Source organism: Branchiostoma floridae, chromosome 19 (assembly GCF_000003815.2).
Source record: "Branchiostoma floridae strain S238N-H82 chromosome 19, Bfl_VNyyK, whole genome shotgun sequence".
In the NCBI taxonomy this organism is placed as follows: Eukaryota; Metazoa; Chordata; class Leptocardii; order Amphioxiformes; family Branchiostomatidae; genus Branchiostoma; species Branchiostoma floridae.
In genome coordinates, this window is record NC_049997.1 from 13,281,414 (window position 1) to 13,299,547 (window position 18,134).

At 40.0% G+C, this 18,134-nt stretch overlaps 1 protein-coding gene across 1 annotated transcript in view; it reads left to right on the forward strand.

Annotated features, from left to right (window-relative positions):
• Nucleotides 1-18,134, forward strand: part of LOC118407017 (myosin-11-like) — a 51,484-nt gene that overhangs the window by 3,914 nt on the left and 29,436 nt on the right. Inside the window, 6 exon segments of the mRNA XM_035807431.1 lie at nt 532-637; nt 994-1,119; nt 1,821-2,041; nt 4,453-4,463; nt 11,185-11,498; nt 13,620-13,786. Of these exon segments, the coding sequence (XP_035663324.1) occupies nt 532-637; nt 994-1,119; nt 1,821-2,041; nt 4,453-4,463; nt 11,185-11,498; nt 13,620-13,786 (945 nt within the window).

Consider the following 18,134-nt stretch of genomic DNA (forward strand, 5'->3'; position numbering starts at 1 on the left):
TATAACATGATGACCCCCATTCCTCTGCTATCTACATCGAGGATCTTACGTCCTACACCTCCTTGAAATAGTTTTGTGAAAGACTTGCTATTTTTGCCTATTGTAGATTTCTCGCTTATTCTGTCTATGTATCTGGCCACTGTATCCATAAGACAACGGTCATACACATAGCAAGACATTTAAGACAGGAAATGGGATGAAATGTATAATCTACTCTTGTACCTATGTGGATCTTTTACCGAGCTAAATCTATTTATCTCAGTGCTTATGCCTAGTAAGACACCATAATAGCTTTACATAAAGCTTTTGTAGCTAGAAAGGCAACGCTTTTGCAAAAATGTAGAATATCAAATCTAAGATATGACTTCATGCTCTTCAATTAGGGTGAAACATGATGCTTTTTCGAATAGCTAGTACCCTACTCTAGTCTTCTCCATACAAAGTGTGCAAGGTTCTTTATGTGTAGAGATTTGATGGCTAATCACATTGCCATGTTAGATATAATATATGTTTATTGACATCCTTCTACAGGATGGAGACAGTTGACCTGAATGCCGCCCTGAAGGCGATCCGTGAGCAGTATGAGGAGATAGCCCGCCGGAATCGAGCAGATGTGGAAAAGGCCTTCCAGGATAAGGTACCATCATAAAACCTTAGGTCACGTGACAGTCCCGAGAGTGCTGGGGTCGGTGGTGATGTTCACTGTTTCTTGGGGCGTATATGCGTACTTCTTGAAAAAACAACTGTTGTTTTGCTTTGATGCTAGAGCTATTTGCAGTTCTTCTGTTTTGCTGTTGTACAATTAAACAGGTACTAGCGACCAGCATTACACAAAGAGTGCAAGCAGTCTTCTCAATGACCAACTTTGTGTTAAATGGCCAACAGTCTACCGCCGACCATTCTCTTCACTGACTAGTTTCTTGAGTGGTTACTATTGACAGATTTGACTGCATGTACATTAGACTGTTTCTAATTCTTGTACCAAACTTTCAGGTCTCAGCAGTAAAGGTGGAGCAGGCGCAGAGTAACGAGGCTCTCACTCTGGTCAAGTCGGAGATCAACGAAATCCGCCGGACTCTGACGGGTCTGCAAGCCGAGCTGGAGGCTCTCAAGGCTCAGGTAGATTTTCACTTATTACTTTTCCCAATAATAAAGACGTCCCTCTATCTCATAGAATGACACATGGCTCATGAAACGTATTTATAAATGCCGATTTGGTAAACACCATATTGTTACAATTAATCTAAAGTTTTCAAAGGTACATGGTAGAAAATACATTTAACAGACCCATTAACTGAGAAGGCAGCAAAGAACAAGACGGAGCAGTTGATTGCCAAAAAGAATAAATGGATCAGGGGCCCTTTACACATAAGTCTAGGATGAGTTCAAAATGCTTCAAAATGCCATCACAAAGTTCTACAAAAAGTGCTGAGTGAATTTCACCACATGTACAGCACTGAAACAAGGCTTGCGGGCTTCACTTGGTCGCATGGTCTTCAAAGCTATGTAGTCCTGACTTTCTCTACAGCAAGCTGCCATCTTGTGCCCCACCTAGAGTACTGAGACAAGTCCCACAGGCTTTACATAGTCGCATGGTCTTCAAAGCTAGTACTGTCTTGTCATGAATTTCTCTACAGCAAGCCGCCATCTTGGATCATGGAGTACTGAGACAAGGCCTACAGAGCTTCACTTAGTCTCATGGTCTTCAGAACTATCTAACTGCAACTGCCGACATCTGTACCCCAACTAGAGTACTGAGACAAGGCTCACAGGCTTGTCGCATGGTCTTCAAAACTATTCTGTCATTGATTTCTCTACAGCAAGCGGCCATCTTGGATTCCATCGCCTGCGCAGAGCGGGACAACGCCATGGCCATGGAGGCGAAGATGGAGATCATCTCCAGTCTGACCGGCGAGGTGGCCCGCCTGAAGTCCGACATGGAGCGCGTGCTGAAGGAGTACGGGGAGCTCATGAACATCAAGCTGGCTCTAGAGTCTGAGATCAACCAGTACAACTCCCTGCTGTCAGGGGAGGAGACCAGGTGAGTACTAGATGACTTTTATCAGACCAGGAGGAGATTCTCAGAACAGGCCGAGAAGTGTGGTTTTGTATGTAGCCCACCCTGTACATAATAGTCGACTATCATAAGATGAATATGTACAAATAGGACTATATTAAAGCATAATATTACGCCCGAATAGCCAAGAAAATGGATGTACAGAATTCTTCCAAACTCTCACTCCCTGAGAGCGTCGCCAAAAAAAAGCTACATAAAAGAAAGTCTCGATGTTGCAAACTGTAGAAAGAACGTTAAAAACAAATGTTGATACATACCGTTATGTATACTGATTTGTACGTATTGGTTGCATTTAACTGTGTGCTTATAGCTGTTTGACCTCACACGTAACAGTTACGTATCTACATTTTATTACCATGACGATTGAAACAATGACATGCGCCTGACATAATGATGAGCAGTCAGCGTTTTCTTAGCCTTTTCTTGCTTAGATTTTAAAATTCCACGGGACATTCTGGATATTCATTGAAAACTAATGAGTAGTATGATTAAACTTTTTTGTTTCAATCTTACAGGATGACCAAGTTCAGTGCCTAGAGTACCTGAACCATAAGCGTGGTATTGAAGGTAGGAAAGTATATATATTACTCAACTTTTGTTTTATTGTGCGTACAAACTTTACATTAGAAAAGTGTTCGATAAATTTTGCAAGCCTTCTGTGTCATTTCATAATGTACTAATCAAAATTCTTATTTTTGTCCCTGCAGCCTAGCAGAATGAGACGAGAAGGCCATCGACTAAATGAAAAATCACCATCGCTCTACATGTAGTGGAAACAAAGAGTAAAATGTAGTCAAACTAAAAGCATGAGTGAAAGCTTCCTCATTGCTGTTTTAGGGTGTTTCTTGGCTAGTTTTTATGGCTTAAGGTTGCTTCTTGTGGTGACAAGGTTTTAGCTGAGCTGAATAAAAGTATTTCATGAAACTGAATCAGATGTTTATGTCGTTGTCATTTTTGGTGTAGAGTACTATAGTTAATGGATATAATGCATATATATATGTAACGCTAGTTCACCTTTATCCATGGGGTGACCTTTATCCGTTGTTTTTAAAAACAGCACATTTAGGAGTATCAAATCTGTGGACTGTGGTTTCAAATTTGCCATATTTTCAAAATGTTCAGATTTGAAACCACCGTCCGTTGACTTCATATCCCTAAATACGTTTTTTTCTTACAAACAACGAATATAGGTTACCCTCGGATAAAGGTGAACCATCGTTATATAATCCAGAGAGAAGTATCTATGAAAAATCATGTACCAATGAGTAATCCTTAGGTGTATACACAAACATTTATGTGTCCAATGCAATCTTGAGAAGGCCTTTATGACATATTTTCTGTTGTGGTGGTATCATGGCACCTGACGGAATCATGAAAGCTGATCGAACCAAATTTTCTGATCGGAGATCAAAGTCAATATTGACTTTAACAGTTCAGATGTTGCTATTCTATTCTATTCCGGGATTTGTTTACCTTTCAGAATAAAACCACAATATGAAACTTATCAACTAGTCATCAGCTACAAACATAAAAGTTTTAAACATAAAAGTGACTGTTTATCACGATTTTATCATTCAGACAAACAGGGGAATCGCGTGATGATCTCGTGATGATCACGTGATTACCACTTGGCGCCACATGATCATCACGTGATTCCGCTTCTCCAGCCTTCATGATATGCATGATCTTCTCCTTGAATTCGATACCAAATCATTAACATTTTAAAGTCATTAAAGTAGGCCGATGGCTTGAAGGACAGTAGCCTCATTATCTTTTCTTCTTCTGACCCAAATGGTCATCTCATAAATCGCATCACTTCTGCACAATTTGAGTGTCATAAGTTTTGAATGACAGACAAACCATTTATTCTGTTATATGACCCATGAAAAGTCCCTTTGTCTGAGCCTGCGGTTCTTTTGTCTAAAACCTCAAGACATTATCCTAATTAAGCAAAACGTCTTTAGTGATTTCGTCCACCCTCGTCTTCCCAGAAACCAAAGATGAGAACAATTATCACCTGACAAGATTATTTCTTAAGATTGAAAAAAAAAACTGCGTACACTCTTCTTTGCAGTCAATGACCCGCGGTGACCTTTGGAGCAAGGACCCCTTGATGGAGGTGACTGACCCTAGTGTCTAGGTATCTCCTTTGTTTTCACAGGTGTATAATTGTCACCTGTCTAGATTGTTTGAAGATATAAAATGCCTCTTCTGCACTTTTGATCTTTCATTGACCTACGATAACCTCTTGGACTTTTAGCATACTTTTCTCATTTACATAGATTTCTCAAAGTAGCTTTTCTGGAAACGCAGCGGTATTCTTCAAATCTGTTTCATCTTTAAGGAAGAGAACACGTCTTGGATAGAAAGATGAGACTATGAGATAGTAATCTAAAGAACTTACTTGTTAAGGTTGTTTGAAAATCCTACATTTAAGATGTGTCGCTTCATCGCTAATGATGGATTCAGAAGTCTGTGGTTCTTTTGTCGAAAACCTCAAGACATTATCCTAATTAAGCAAAACGTCTTTCGTGATTTCGTCCACCCTCGTCTTCCCAGAAACCAAAGATGAGAACAATTATCACATGACAAGATAATTTCTTAAGATTGAAAAAAAAAACTGCGTACACTTTTCTTTGCATTCAATGACCCGTGATAACCTTTAGAACAAGGACCCCTTGATGGAGGTGACTGACCCTAGTGTCTAGGTATCTCCTTTGTTTTCACAGGTGTGTAATTGTCACCTGTCTAGATTATCTAAAGATAAAAAATGTCTCTTCTGCACTTTTGATCTTTCATTGACCTACGATAACCTCTTGGGCTTTTAGCATACTTTTCTCATTTACATAGATTTCTCAAAGTAGCTTTTCTGGAAACGCAGCGGTATTCTTCAAATCTGATTTCATCTTTAAGGAAGAAAACACGTCTTGGATAGAAAGATGAGACTATGAGATAGTAATCTAAAGAACTTACTTGTTAAGGTTGTTTGAAAATCCCCCTGGGGTTCATTGCAAGGTGTTACAATGTGTCGCTTCATCGCTAATGAGGGATTCAGAAGTCTGTGGTTCTTTTGTCGAAAACCTCAGGACATTATCCCAATTAAGCAAAACGTCTTTAGTGATTTCGTCCACCCTTGTCTTCTCAGAAGCCACAGATGAGAACAATTATCACCTGACAAGATTATTTCTTAAGATTTAAAAAAAACTGCGTACACTCTTCTTTGCATTCAATGACCTGTGATGACCTCTAGAACAAGGACCCCTTGATGGAGGTGACTGACCCTAGTGTCTAGATATCTCCTTTGTTTTCACAGGTGTGTAATTGTCACCTGTCTAGATTATCTAAAGATGAAAAATGCCTCTTCTGCACTTTTGATCTTTCATTGACCCATGATGACCTCTTGGCCATTTAACATACTTTTATCATTTTCTTAAAGTTCTCCGGCCAGGTTTTCTTTAAATGCAGTGGTCCTCTTTAAACTTTATAAGGAAGAATACACGTCTTGGGTAGGACGATGAGACTATGAGATCATTATCTAAAGAACACATTGGTAAACATTGTTTAAAAATCCTACATTTAAGATAATTATCCCCTGGGGTTAATAACAAGGTGTTACAATGTGTGGCTTCATCGCTAATGAGGGATTCGGACGGTTTCGATTGACTGATCACCTTTACCCTCTGGTCCTGGACCACTCCGCCAAATCCGGTTCCAACTGGTTCACCTGAGGCCATACTGGCTTGATTACATGGATGACATCCTCTGGACAACCCAAAACTGATGCGAGCGTGTGATAAATGATATTCGTCCATCGGATGTCGATAAAGACCTTGACTTCGAAATCTTCAGAATCAGTCACCCTTGTGAGTCCGGTTGATATTACGATGGGCAAAAATGTGCTTTCATTTTCAAATCTAAGTGATCGGGAATTACTAAACACTTAGAACATAGCGAACAATACTTTCGTTCTGTCATATCTTCTTTTTTGACTTTGAAAAACTTTGTTTTAAATGCGCAATGTAAGGGGCAGTATCCCTTGCAGTATTGATGTAGAATAACAAATAGGACCTAAAGACAAGAAAGATGGAGAAGAAAAGAAGCATCTAGAACATCTTCCTTGTCGACAATCTTTTTTTTACATGCAAGTTATATTAGTTTCAAACCCTCTATGATGCTAGCATTGCATATTACAAAAAGTATTCGTGCAGTCACTTTACAAAGACTCCACATTTATACATTTTCTTTGTGCCCGATTTCTCTGAGATCCTCAGTTGTTCACCTGTTGGACCTTCTTGGAAGGCTACAAGGTGGATATAATTGGACCTGTTCACATCGTCTTACATAAAGCAAACCATTTGAACCATTTTAACCTTGTATTGGCCCTTAATGACCTCGCATTCATCTTGCTTATTGAGTTATGCATTCCGTACTACTCTGATTACTATCTCCCACATGCTTCTTAAGTCAATTATTTTGAGAACTGATCCGTAAGTCTCTTAAGGCAAGGTGATGTTTATGATGGCTTTAAGAAGGTTTTTAAGATTGTTTATAAGTTCTTACCGAGACTCAGGTGGCCTTAGGACTAATTACTATGAGTTATCATCCATCACTTTGAGGGATTCGGACGGCTTACGGCACACAAAAGGCTTTTGTCTCGTGAGAATTGATTATTGTTTTAAAAGCTGTTATACAATCCTTGGGCCATGTACCAGTCAATGACTTTTGCTACGCTGCACTAAATACCTGTCAAAATGTAATTAACACAGGATAATATGCCGTCAGAAAAGATATTTTGAAGATGATTCTTCTACTTAAACGTTATGATTTGAATGGTATTACGACATTTTAGGGCCGTTCTTTAGTTGTTAACCGTCTTCAGACAACCGTTTTCATGCATAAGAGTAAGTATGATTTTGGAGCTTTCAGACAAAATGCATATTGAAGAAACACTTTTTATGAATCATTTGCATGAAAGAGAATATATTTATCCCATACTACAACTTCTGTATTAGTTAGATAAGCGTTAAGTTATAGAACTGTAGTTTTGTAGATGCCATACTTTGTACCCCGTACAATTGTTGTGCAATAAAACTATATATTATAGATAAATATATTGGTGGGAATATTTTTCTTGTGTTGCCGTCTTATTTCGGCCCCATGTCTTCTTCATTGGTTCGACTCTATCAAGCGGATCGTGTTTCATCCTTTACTGTGAATTATGCATTTTCAAACTTTAATATATCACCGCTCTTTCTTTAAGTGCATTTTTTTACAGTAGGAGGATGGAAGGTCGTCACTGTTGCACCTGTACGCCCTGCCGTCTGTCAATCAAAACATATCGAATGCCACATATGGCAATCTAAAACAAGAGTTATTTTATACTCATCAATCATGTAACGCAAAAAAGGATGTAAAATACAGTGTACATTTGTAGAGTATCATCATCGTCATCATCCATCCATCCATGTTGCAGTGACGACGAAAACATCATATGAAATAATACACAATAGCATACAGACATGTTACAAACTTTATGACAAAAAAAATGAGTCGCAAAGTTCGGTCAATGAAAGGGGCGTGGCTAAAGATAGGCGTGGTGCGAAAAGATTAGTATCTCACATGGTATTTGGACCACATTATGGTACAGGTTTCACCATTACAAATTTTTGCTTAGAAAAATTTGTGGGAGTCATTTTTTCTGCCTACTGATATTACATGACATGTCGGTCTTTTGAAGTCGAAATATGATACGAAAAAGTGCTCAAAGGCCTGTGGTCAAATGACAGAGCCAGAGGCGAGGATTTGTCTGGAATTCGGACTTTCACCACTTTCGCCACATGCTGGACATATCACCTACTTCCAGTGGAGCATATGTCGTAAAAAGAACATAATGAGAGCATGTTTAGATCATAGAAACTGGACGTAGTGTAGATAGTAGACAAACCCTATATATTGACATACTCATATACGCTGTTATTGTAATATCAATTGTATTCACTTCATCATTTGTGTATCTCTAGTTGTATGGAAGACCTTCGGAAAGTCGTTGTGTCATTTAAGCTCTCTCTAAGATAATTATGTTCATGGGAAACAAAAACACTGGAAGATTAGACATGAATAATACAGTCCTTTGGGGAATACGTTATACACCATACGGAAAGGGGGAAAGAAATAGTGGAAATAGTTTTACCAAAAATGTAATTAGCAAAAGGGTTGAGAGAGTCTATGGCAAGTAATTACACATGCTAAATGTGGAACAGTGGGGTGGTCATCGTTTTGGAGCTTATTACTATGTTTTACGGGATGTAATTATGTTACCAATTATACTTAAGTTTTCTATAAAGTCGAACTGACCGGAACAATAACACTTACTCTTAATCTGGAACCTTTATTTGGAATGCAATCTATAAGGTGATCTTTTTATGTTTTTTAGAGATCCATATGTATTCACCCATCCATCCATCCATCCATCCATCCATCCATCCATCCATCCATCCATCCATCCATCCATCCATCCATCCATCCATCCATCCATCCATCCATCCATCCATCCATCCATCCATCCATCCATCCATCCATCCATCCATCCATCCATCCATCCATCCATCCATCCATCCATCCATCCATCCATCCATCCATCCATCCGTCCATCCATCCATCCATCCATCCATCCATCCATCCATCCATCCGTCCATCCATCCATCCGTCCATCCATCCATCCATCCATCCGTCCGTCCGTCCATCCATCCATCCATCCGTCCGTCCGTCCGTCCGTCCGTCCATCCATCCATCCATCCATCCATCCATCCATCCATCCATCCATCCATCCATCCAATCTTTTCTATGCCATTTTCTTGGCCCCGTGTTGGTTCAACTTTCGTACCTTCTTGGAAACGGGCCTCAAAGTCTCATAAAGATTACTTTTCGTATTTTCTTGACAACCCACAAATCTTTAATGACCCGGTCGCTTTGATGTACACTCAAACAATAGAGAATTTTATTGAAATGGTTACATATTCTGTTACAAGTCATTATACATAATGTATGTGAGAATACATAAAGGGGGACGGCCGTTCGTGGGCATCGTTATCTTTTAGGGCACATAATTGGTAGCATTTGGACACATTTTACTGTTTCAACATCTGTTAAAAGTCATTAATATTAAACGGCGCAACTGAGCGGAAAAATGGTACTAACTCTACACTCAATAGTGATTGTATAGACAGCCAATGCATTAAAATCGGTTTGTTTCATCTTCTTTTCAATCCATCCAAAATGTGACGTTTTGCCTGAAGTCTTTTCTTGTATTCTTTAGTCCAACCTTCTTCCATTAATGTAAGATCTTTTAAAGACATTTCCTTTCTCTTCGTCTTCATCTGTACTTCTAGATCAGCATTTATCAAAAGTTATGATCAAAGACATTAAGAAATTTGGGTACCATTCGATCCTTACTCGGAGGACTTTCGTAACCTAAGCACTGCATTTTAAAATCATATTCTAATAGTAAAAAAACTACCTGTCCTGAAAGTAGTGTAGCGTGGCGGACAAGACAGTAATCGGTGTAAACCTGGCACCTTAAGGAGAAGGTTGTCAATAGTGTCTTTGTTCCCAAACGGGCTCTATGTAAAAAAAAAATAGTTTTTAGAGCGTCACCGCCTTGGGGCTACAGTTCTAAAATAGAAGACTCAATTTCAAAATGTTCAAAATTCCTCACAAATAGTTTCTATGCAATGATAGCCAGGCTGAAACTGTTACTACTCAAATGGCCAAGGTCTTATAGCTTGGAGCGTCGTTCTACCACAGCCTCTGTCATGTGGACACTCTAAATGGATGACCTTTATGTACTATTTGTCCTCGCGTGAAGGAAAACATGAGAGGTCGACAAGATGGTGGACAACTTGATGGCAACGAAACGCAAAATGCGTTTGTACAAACTTTTGTATTACTACTTATAGGTAAAGTAGAATTTGAATATCGCATTTTAATTGGTGAACAAACGAGTAGTTGCAGAACTTGATGAGTAGATTTGAACTAAAGTATCTTTTTTCCCTTCATTCCACACAAATGTCATTAAAAGTGGGCGTTACCCTCACATTTCTTTTTACAATTTATAAGACCTCCCGATACTTAGAAACCATAAGGAAAGAATGCCAATGTTATAAAGAGACTTGTCTGAAAACTAAAAACTATTCATATCTCATCATCTCTTGATTTGACACAATTATCACCTTATTAGCAGCTAAAGAACACTTATAAGCGGCTATCGAGAAAATAAAGGTTTCGTGCAATTCTTCTTAAAGACGTATACCTGCCCTTAAAATCGTCCTTTGTAAGATATATACTAAAGAAGAGGTGTATTCATGCCCCGATCTTGCGTGCACGCAAATCCTCTGCTACTAGTAGTCTAATATCCTTTGACCCAGATACAAAGATAGGGTATAATCGTCGGTGTTAACGTTGTTGTGTTGTCCTGATTGACGGTATTGTCTTTGTCGTCAAGAGATAACACGACAATCGTGCGAAGTCCTGATGCCGTCTTGCGTTCTGTTCTCGATCAAAGTGAAAAGTCGTATAAAGTCGTGTTTATTTGTAAAGATGTCTGTATCATTGGGTGTATCAGAACGGCTGCTGGCGGATCATGGCGTTTACGGGTCAACGAACAATGGACTGATGCAGCTCGGATCCCTTCGGGGGCCTGCCCGGCAACCAACCAGAACAGGCCTTACAAACAGACCTGTTCCTGTCGTAGTGGGCCCGTGAATTTAAATACCTGACGCGCAGCCCGGTTTGTCCTCCCGCCGGGTAAACCTGTTTTCTTACCTTACGTTCTGACGGGTCGTTGGAAGCACTGGGTCCCCCCTTCGCGCTGAAAGCCTTGTGAAAGTGCACCCACACAAGAGAACACTTTCCTCTCACCCCCAAAATGTCCACCTTTCTCCTCCACCAGCCCTACAAGGGCGTTAAAGCGTCCTCTTCTTCCTCTGCCGGGGGAGGAAGTTTTGGCGGCGGCGGCGGTCGCTCAGGCGGTTCGTTCGGGGGTGGCGGTTCGTTCGGAGGCGGCGGTGGTAGCTTCGGAGGCGGCGGCGGTGGCGGCTTCGGCGGCGGAGCTATGGTGTCGGCTAGCAGCGCCAGCTTCAGCAGCGGAGGCTTCTCCTCGCAGACGACCCGAAGAGGAGGCGGTGGAAGCTTCGCCGGCGGCCGTGGAGGCGACGGACTGGCCCGGTCCCGAGCCGGGTACGTCTACGGCGGGGGGATGAGTGTAGACGAGATGGAGGTCTCCCTGGGAGAGTTGAGCCGTACCGGAGAGATCCGAGCAGGGGAGAAGAAAGAGCTGATGGCCCTCAACACCCGCCTGGCCAGCTTCCTCGGCAAGGTCCGCATGCTGGAGGAACAGAACAGGATGCTGCAGGCTCAGTGCGACGTAAGTCTTACAAATCTCACATCCCAACTCCTCGGTGCAGGGTTCTAGTCTCGTCGACACACAAATACCATAATGATAAAAACACGCGAGTCTGCAATAAACTACACATAAAAATCTCCTACACGGAGACACATTTGAAATTCAAGGCTATAGTTGCTGATTTCAATACCTAAGAATTCGTCAAAAACTAGATGTAGTTCCCTTACGTAGAACAGCTACCAATGTAAACATTGTAGCGGATTCGCACAAGGTGTGAGGTACAAATAGCTTACCCCATGATTAGAACGTTTAAATCGTTACACAAAGCACCTGTTTCGTAGAAAGAGAGAGGGGGTTCTGATTTGAGGCGTGTAGAGTTTGTACAAGGCCTGACCCCGATTCTTCAGATGTCTTGTTGGCACTGCACGGTCTACTAACAAGTTCAAGTACTCACTACGGGGACTCGTCCTAAATCTAGAACGAAGAAACAATTACGCAGCATTGGAGAGAAAATCGCAACACACACACATATTGAACGACATCTAGTGTAAAAAAATGATTCTGGTTTTAAATGTAGGTGTGTCACAAGTACCGATAAAATTATAGCTTGTATTTCTGTTTGAATACTTTTTCGCCACGTCCAGTAATGGGACGAAACGTGCCCAAAGTCTGGAAGAAAAACAGTTATGCATAGTAGTAGGCGAAACTACAATACTGGCAATTATAACTATCATAGGTACACTGCAGGCTCACAGTATGAATTTTCTGTAATATTCTTTAAATCAGTAGCTGAAAGATTATCTTTGAGTTTTAATCGAGCGGTACTAGACCAAAACGTGCCCCGCCCCTTTTTTCACACTGACAGCTAGGATATCTAGATAGTAAGTGCCAACGTACTAGTTACTGGCTATATACTACCGCATTTAGTATCGAAGAAATGTCAATAACAACACACACACACGATTCAAACAAAATGGTGGCAACCGTGTCACCTAAGATCGACCAATTTGATTGGGTAAACCCTTCTTTATATCGTGCAACAAAGCCTTCTCAATCCCCAAGATATAACAAGCCAACCGCATCAAAATGGACCAATCTAGCTAGTCTGGTCTGCTAGGTGTTTCAGAATATTCAAGAAAGCTATTCAATGGACTGTTTTGTAATTATGACGTCCAAATAGTGCAACTTCTGTTTTGTTTTCATATTTTTTTCGTGTATGTAAAATTTGTCCCTACACTGATACACTAGTTTGTACTTACAAGTATATACAAGTTTCTACAACGTACGTTACAAAACATTATACCATATTGATATAGATACCATCAAACCATTAGCTTAACTTAAGTTACAAAATTAAACAAAGTTTTTAAGATAAGAATCTTTTAATTTGTCGCTAACTTATCGCCGGTACCATCGCTAAAGCTCCATGATGTTTATTTAGTAACAGAGCAAAAACACGTATGCGGCTACGCCTAATTTAACACTGAATGGTCCCAGGGGACTTACAGAAAGTGAAAGTTTACACCTTAGCACCTGCTTACACCTTTTACCTACCTGTGTTAAAATCACTTTCTAAAATGTTTTATGAATGATCTGTATTTCTGTATACTCAAGAAAGCATTTATATGTTTAAGCAGAACTACATTGTAGTTCGGATATGGCGAGTACTAGTTGTTTGGATATGACAATTTCTAAACATAATCTTTTTCGTCTTCTATTTTTGTGTGATTATACCTATATGCTGATAGACATATATTATTATACAGTTAAGATCGGTAAAATGGAAACATATATGAAAATAACACATTGCCAACGTTTATGAACTAAATCACCTCACCAGAACTTGGTGATTTTTATCATTTTATCCTGATATATCCTGTTACAAAGATAAATTTATCATTCTTATTATATTTTAAGAACCAAATATGTGCGTCAATATTGTTTAGTGTCGATATTGTTTTTCGCACAGCAGCAAGCAATGCTTAAACTTGTCTTCTGTGGGGGGAGGGGGTATTTTTGTAGTTACCATGAGTTGGTAGTGTCGTTGTTACCAGAACCTTTGGAAAACTGGGGTAGGGGAAATCTTGTCTTTAGCATATGTAACTGAACGATGGTTTTGATTATTTTCTGAACATTTTCCAGTCGTCGGCCGGTGGTGGCGCGGGAGGAATGGTCTCGGAGTTACCGGACATGTGGGAGAGGGAGATGCAGGCGCTCAGGCAGCAGCTGGAGGCACTGACCACCGAGAAGTCACGACTGGACATCCAGGTGGACAACTACGAGGGAGAGATCAACCAGCTCAACAACAGGTCAGTAGATTTATATATCTATTTTCTTTGAGCATACTCTAATCCAGGAATGTGTGTGTGTGTGTGTGTGTGTGTGTGTGTGTGTGTGTGTGTGTGTGTGTGTGTGTGTGTGTGTGTGTGTGCGCGCGTGCGTGCGTGTCTGTGTGTGTGTGTGTGTGTGTGTGTGTGTGTGTGTGTATGTGTCTGTATCTGTGTCTGTCTGTCTGTGTGAGTCTTTGTATGCTACACCCAGGAGAGTAAGATATGTAACAAACCTCTACACAACAGTAGCACGCCAAATCAGTGTTCAAAATCTTGCAACTTAATTATGCAGTTTGAAGGAGTTGAGTGTAAACAAGCAGATGTAACAGATGATATTGTGTTACAGATGAAAAAGTTTGGAGATAGCAATGTTACCTCTTGAACAATAACAAAATCTCCCATATTTAGTAAGAAACAAAGTAGTCTTAACACCATCTTTTCAATTTCATATTGTTGTATTTTCAATCCATTATAACTTTCTGGTTTTGGTCCGAGTTTCAACTCCCTAAAGATTATAGTACCACCTTACTCTGAAAGCCCTGCAGTGTAACTTACAACACCATCATGTTCAAGTTTTCTTTTACTGTGCAACTCCAGACTTCGTCTATGAATGAACGAATCCACTGATGTTTTCAAAATGGCGTAACAGAAGCCTAGTGTTCACCTATTCCTTGACAAAATAATGTTTGGTCCAAGTTCCAAGTTGCTGCAAGTTACAGTTTTGCAAAAGGTCAAAGCCACTTAAAAGGCCATCCAAACTAGATCTGCTAGAACAATCATTTGCATACGAGAAAAACACAGCTGTCAATTTTGCCTGTTCTACATGACATGCAGACTGATTCATTGTTCAAGGTCATTTATCGAATGTCATATGAAACTGTCAAAAGGTTCAAATCTTCCTTTCAGGCACAGTTGGTAACTCAAAATCAAATGTCGTTATTCTCTCTTTATATGAAATATTTTCATACTAGGCTGTTGTGGATTATTAATTCTTAATAACATACAATAGAGGAAGTGTGTGTGTGGGGGGGGGGCATGTTGGTGTAGGGTATAAAATGATAATTCAGTCAAGCTGCTTCATGTCATTTCTCTCAAGATTTGTGTTTAATATTCTGGAATGCTGAATATTCTATCTTTTACATGTGAAATAGTGCTTGTTACATTCTTACCTAAAACGTCACGATGACTGGAATATAAGAGTAAAACAACATTTTGACTAGTACAACCTTTGTCTGAATGATGTTACTTTGCTTGTTGCACATGTATAAGGGGAAATAAAGTACTGTTCGTTGCTGAAGAAGATGTCTGTACAAATGTTGACATAGTTTGTGACATGGCTAGTCTGTAGCTGCGAGTCAAAAGGGGGCGTGGCACTTTGACGAGTACGCCACCCCCTTCTAGCTGTCACAGTGCACTCACCCAGAGCAAATACAGCCGCAGAATGCAGCCATGAAGTTTAGTTTCCTCCCCGAAAAGAAAAGAATTCAAAACATTCTCAGCGACTTTCGCCGAAAGTTTACAGCAAAGGCCATGAATATTTGTGTCTGGAGATTTGACCCAGAATAAATGACGATGCCCTTGAATACTAATGTGACCCGTGCGACCTATGTCATTCGGTACATTGTTCGCATCAAGACTGTTGCCTTGGTTAAAGACGATATAGTCTTAGTAATGTTTCAACTAAGAAGATGTGTCCTTGCAGTTGGACGTAGTTTTATTGAGTTTCGTTGTACTTGCAATGTTACTTAATACTGTCTACTTCAAAAGGGGTGTGTCAGAGAAGACAGTAGCAATGGGGCTATATATAGCTACAAAATGCTTCTAACATCCATCCACACGTCAACCATTGTCTTGGAGTCTTGGGGCTAATCTTACAAGAAAGAGCTGCAATTGCAGCAAACATTGGAGGAATATTTTGCTGCCAGCCATTCCGCTTGACTAGTTCACATATCGCATCTGTGTGCTTACGAGATCCTACTCTTGTTTTCTATTGAACTATCGTCAATTTGATCTTTCGTAATTTTGTGTTTGCATGATAGGGTCCAAATTACGAGCCATTGAACTATATTATCTGTACTGAATTGAATCTATACTGGAAAATTATGGGTTTTGAGAGACATTTACGCTTGGCTGCACTCCTGCCCACATTCCGCAGCGATCAGTGTCGCCATCTTTAAAGCTCTAAAGTTGTTCGACAACCAAACCCTCCTTAATTCCAATATGGCGGATTCGTTAATAAATCTTTTGGGCATGAGCTTGCATGATCATGAACAAGGTTGCATGATTTTGTTCTGGTTGCTGTCGAAATTTAATACAATGTCTTGCTTGAGAAAGCATGAAGAATATTTACATTGCAAGCATTTTTCTAACGATATGAAATTTCTGATGTAGGTGTTTTTTTTAAATAGTACCCTGTGCTCTATGTTATGAAATAGAAAGAGCTCTAAGTTGATGCATTTGAAGCAAAAGCAAATACTTTTAAAAAATAACCAATCTGGTGTAATCCTATTCAACGGTTTTTGTCTGAAAACATTTAGATAGCAAACTCATAATATCTTTATATGACATAACTCTTAATACAAGTTTGTCAGAGAAGCCTCAATACGTGTAGCTATTGTCAGCTGAAAGCAAAGATTGGTCATTTACTTGTGATGCTTTTGAGCGTTACATTTTTTGTCAGACTCGGCTGTGACAATCAAAAACAACAACCTATCTCAGTACTTCCCTCTCGTAGTTTAGAACACGTTAGACGGCCAGTTTGTCAGAGAAGCCTCAATACGTTGTACATTTAGTTATTGTCAGCTAATGGCAAAGATTGGTCCTTTACTTGTGATGTTTCTGAGCGTTACACTTTTTGTCAAAAACAACAACCTATCTCAATACCCTCCCTCCCGTAGTTCTCGAATTTCACAGTTAAATGCTTCTTTAGAATTCCCGTGGTTCTGAGGTCTGCAGACCGGCCGGGTCAACCCAGGCGTGTCCGCGCATGCCGCCCAGGGTACCACCGGATCAACCACTTACGCGCGCCTATCACAACACACAGCGTGGCGTCCGTAATACCGGACATCAATCAGCCATTTAAAGCCAGGGGTGGCTACTTGTCACTTCTCCTTGAACCTATATACTAGTAGTCTGTAGAGACTGACTGACAGTAGTAGTAGTAGAAGTAGTAGTAGTAGTAGTAGCAGTAGTAGTAGTACTTATGTAGTTTAAGACTGTTGCCAAGCATTTCACCCTTATCATAAAGGACAAAGTGCCCTTCCACATGAAACAGTTTTTCGTCAAACCTCTTTTACTAAATGTTCAAGTTTATAATATATAATATCTACAACTATCACTTGTTACAATACTTTAAATGTGCGTTTTGAGTATAGATATTAATTCTGAAATATCTATCCGATCTAAATATCAAACGCCATTTCCAACGACATATTCTGACGGCTTAGCACGTGTCAGTGCAGTAGAAATTTGTATGTAATTGGGGCGTGTAGTTCTACTTGACTTTCTTGTTAACATAAAAGCATTCCTCCATCAGGATAGGCATCTTATTAGAATACCAACACACCCAGGGATTATCAAAGTCAATTGCGAATCGTTATGTGACAAACTCATGAGCTATTACGCCCCTACAATTTTGACATAACAAAAATAGCATTCCTCGCTGAATAAGCATGTTATTAGAACATCAACATCAATGTTCAGTGACAACGCTCCCATAGATTAAGTGCAAATCTTTGTACATATTATTTCTGAGCTCCCTATAATTTAGACCTACCCGTATTACAAACGCCATTTGTAAACAAAGAGATGGAGTTCCCTATTGAGAATATGTATATACATGTAGATAGATAAACAGATGACTGGATAGATAGATGGATAATAAAAACAAAGCTGTCTTCTTCTTGGATGGGTATGCTATAGCCGCAACAGTTTACATATGATACTTTTTAACCAAACTTTACATTTTTTTGCACAATTGCATCAGTTTCGCAATGCCCAGAGAACGTTATCCATATAGTTAAATCGGTATGGCCTTAAGTCTAGGGATCCAGTATATACAGCTGGTATCAGATTGAAAACACAATGAGTAATGCTATCAGCACCTGGAATCTAATACATGGGCGTGAGGGGGAGGGGCCGTATCATGTTCTATCTGACCCGTTCACTGCGTCAAACGCCTTCATTCATCGATAACTACCAAAATAAAGCATCCCCTCGATCTGACATGGGAAGGGCTCCTTAGAATGTCTTCATGCTCACGCCCTCTTCTTTCTGTGAATAGTGATTGAATAAAGGGTTAATGCCCCGGCTGAGCAACCTTGCTTCG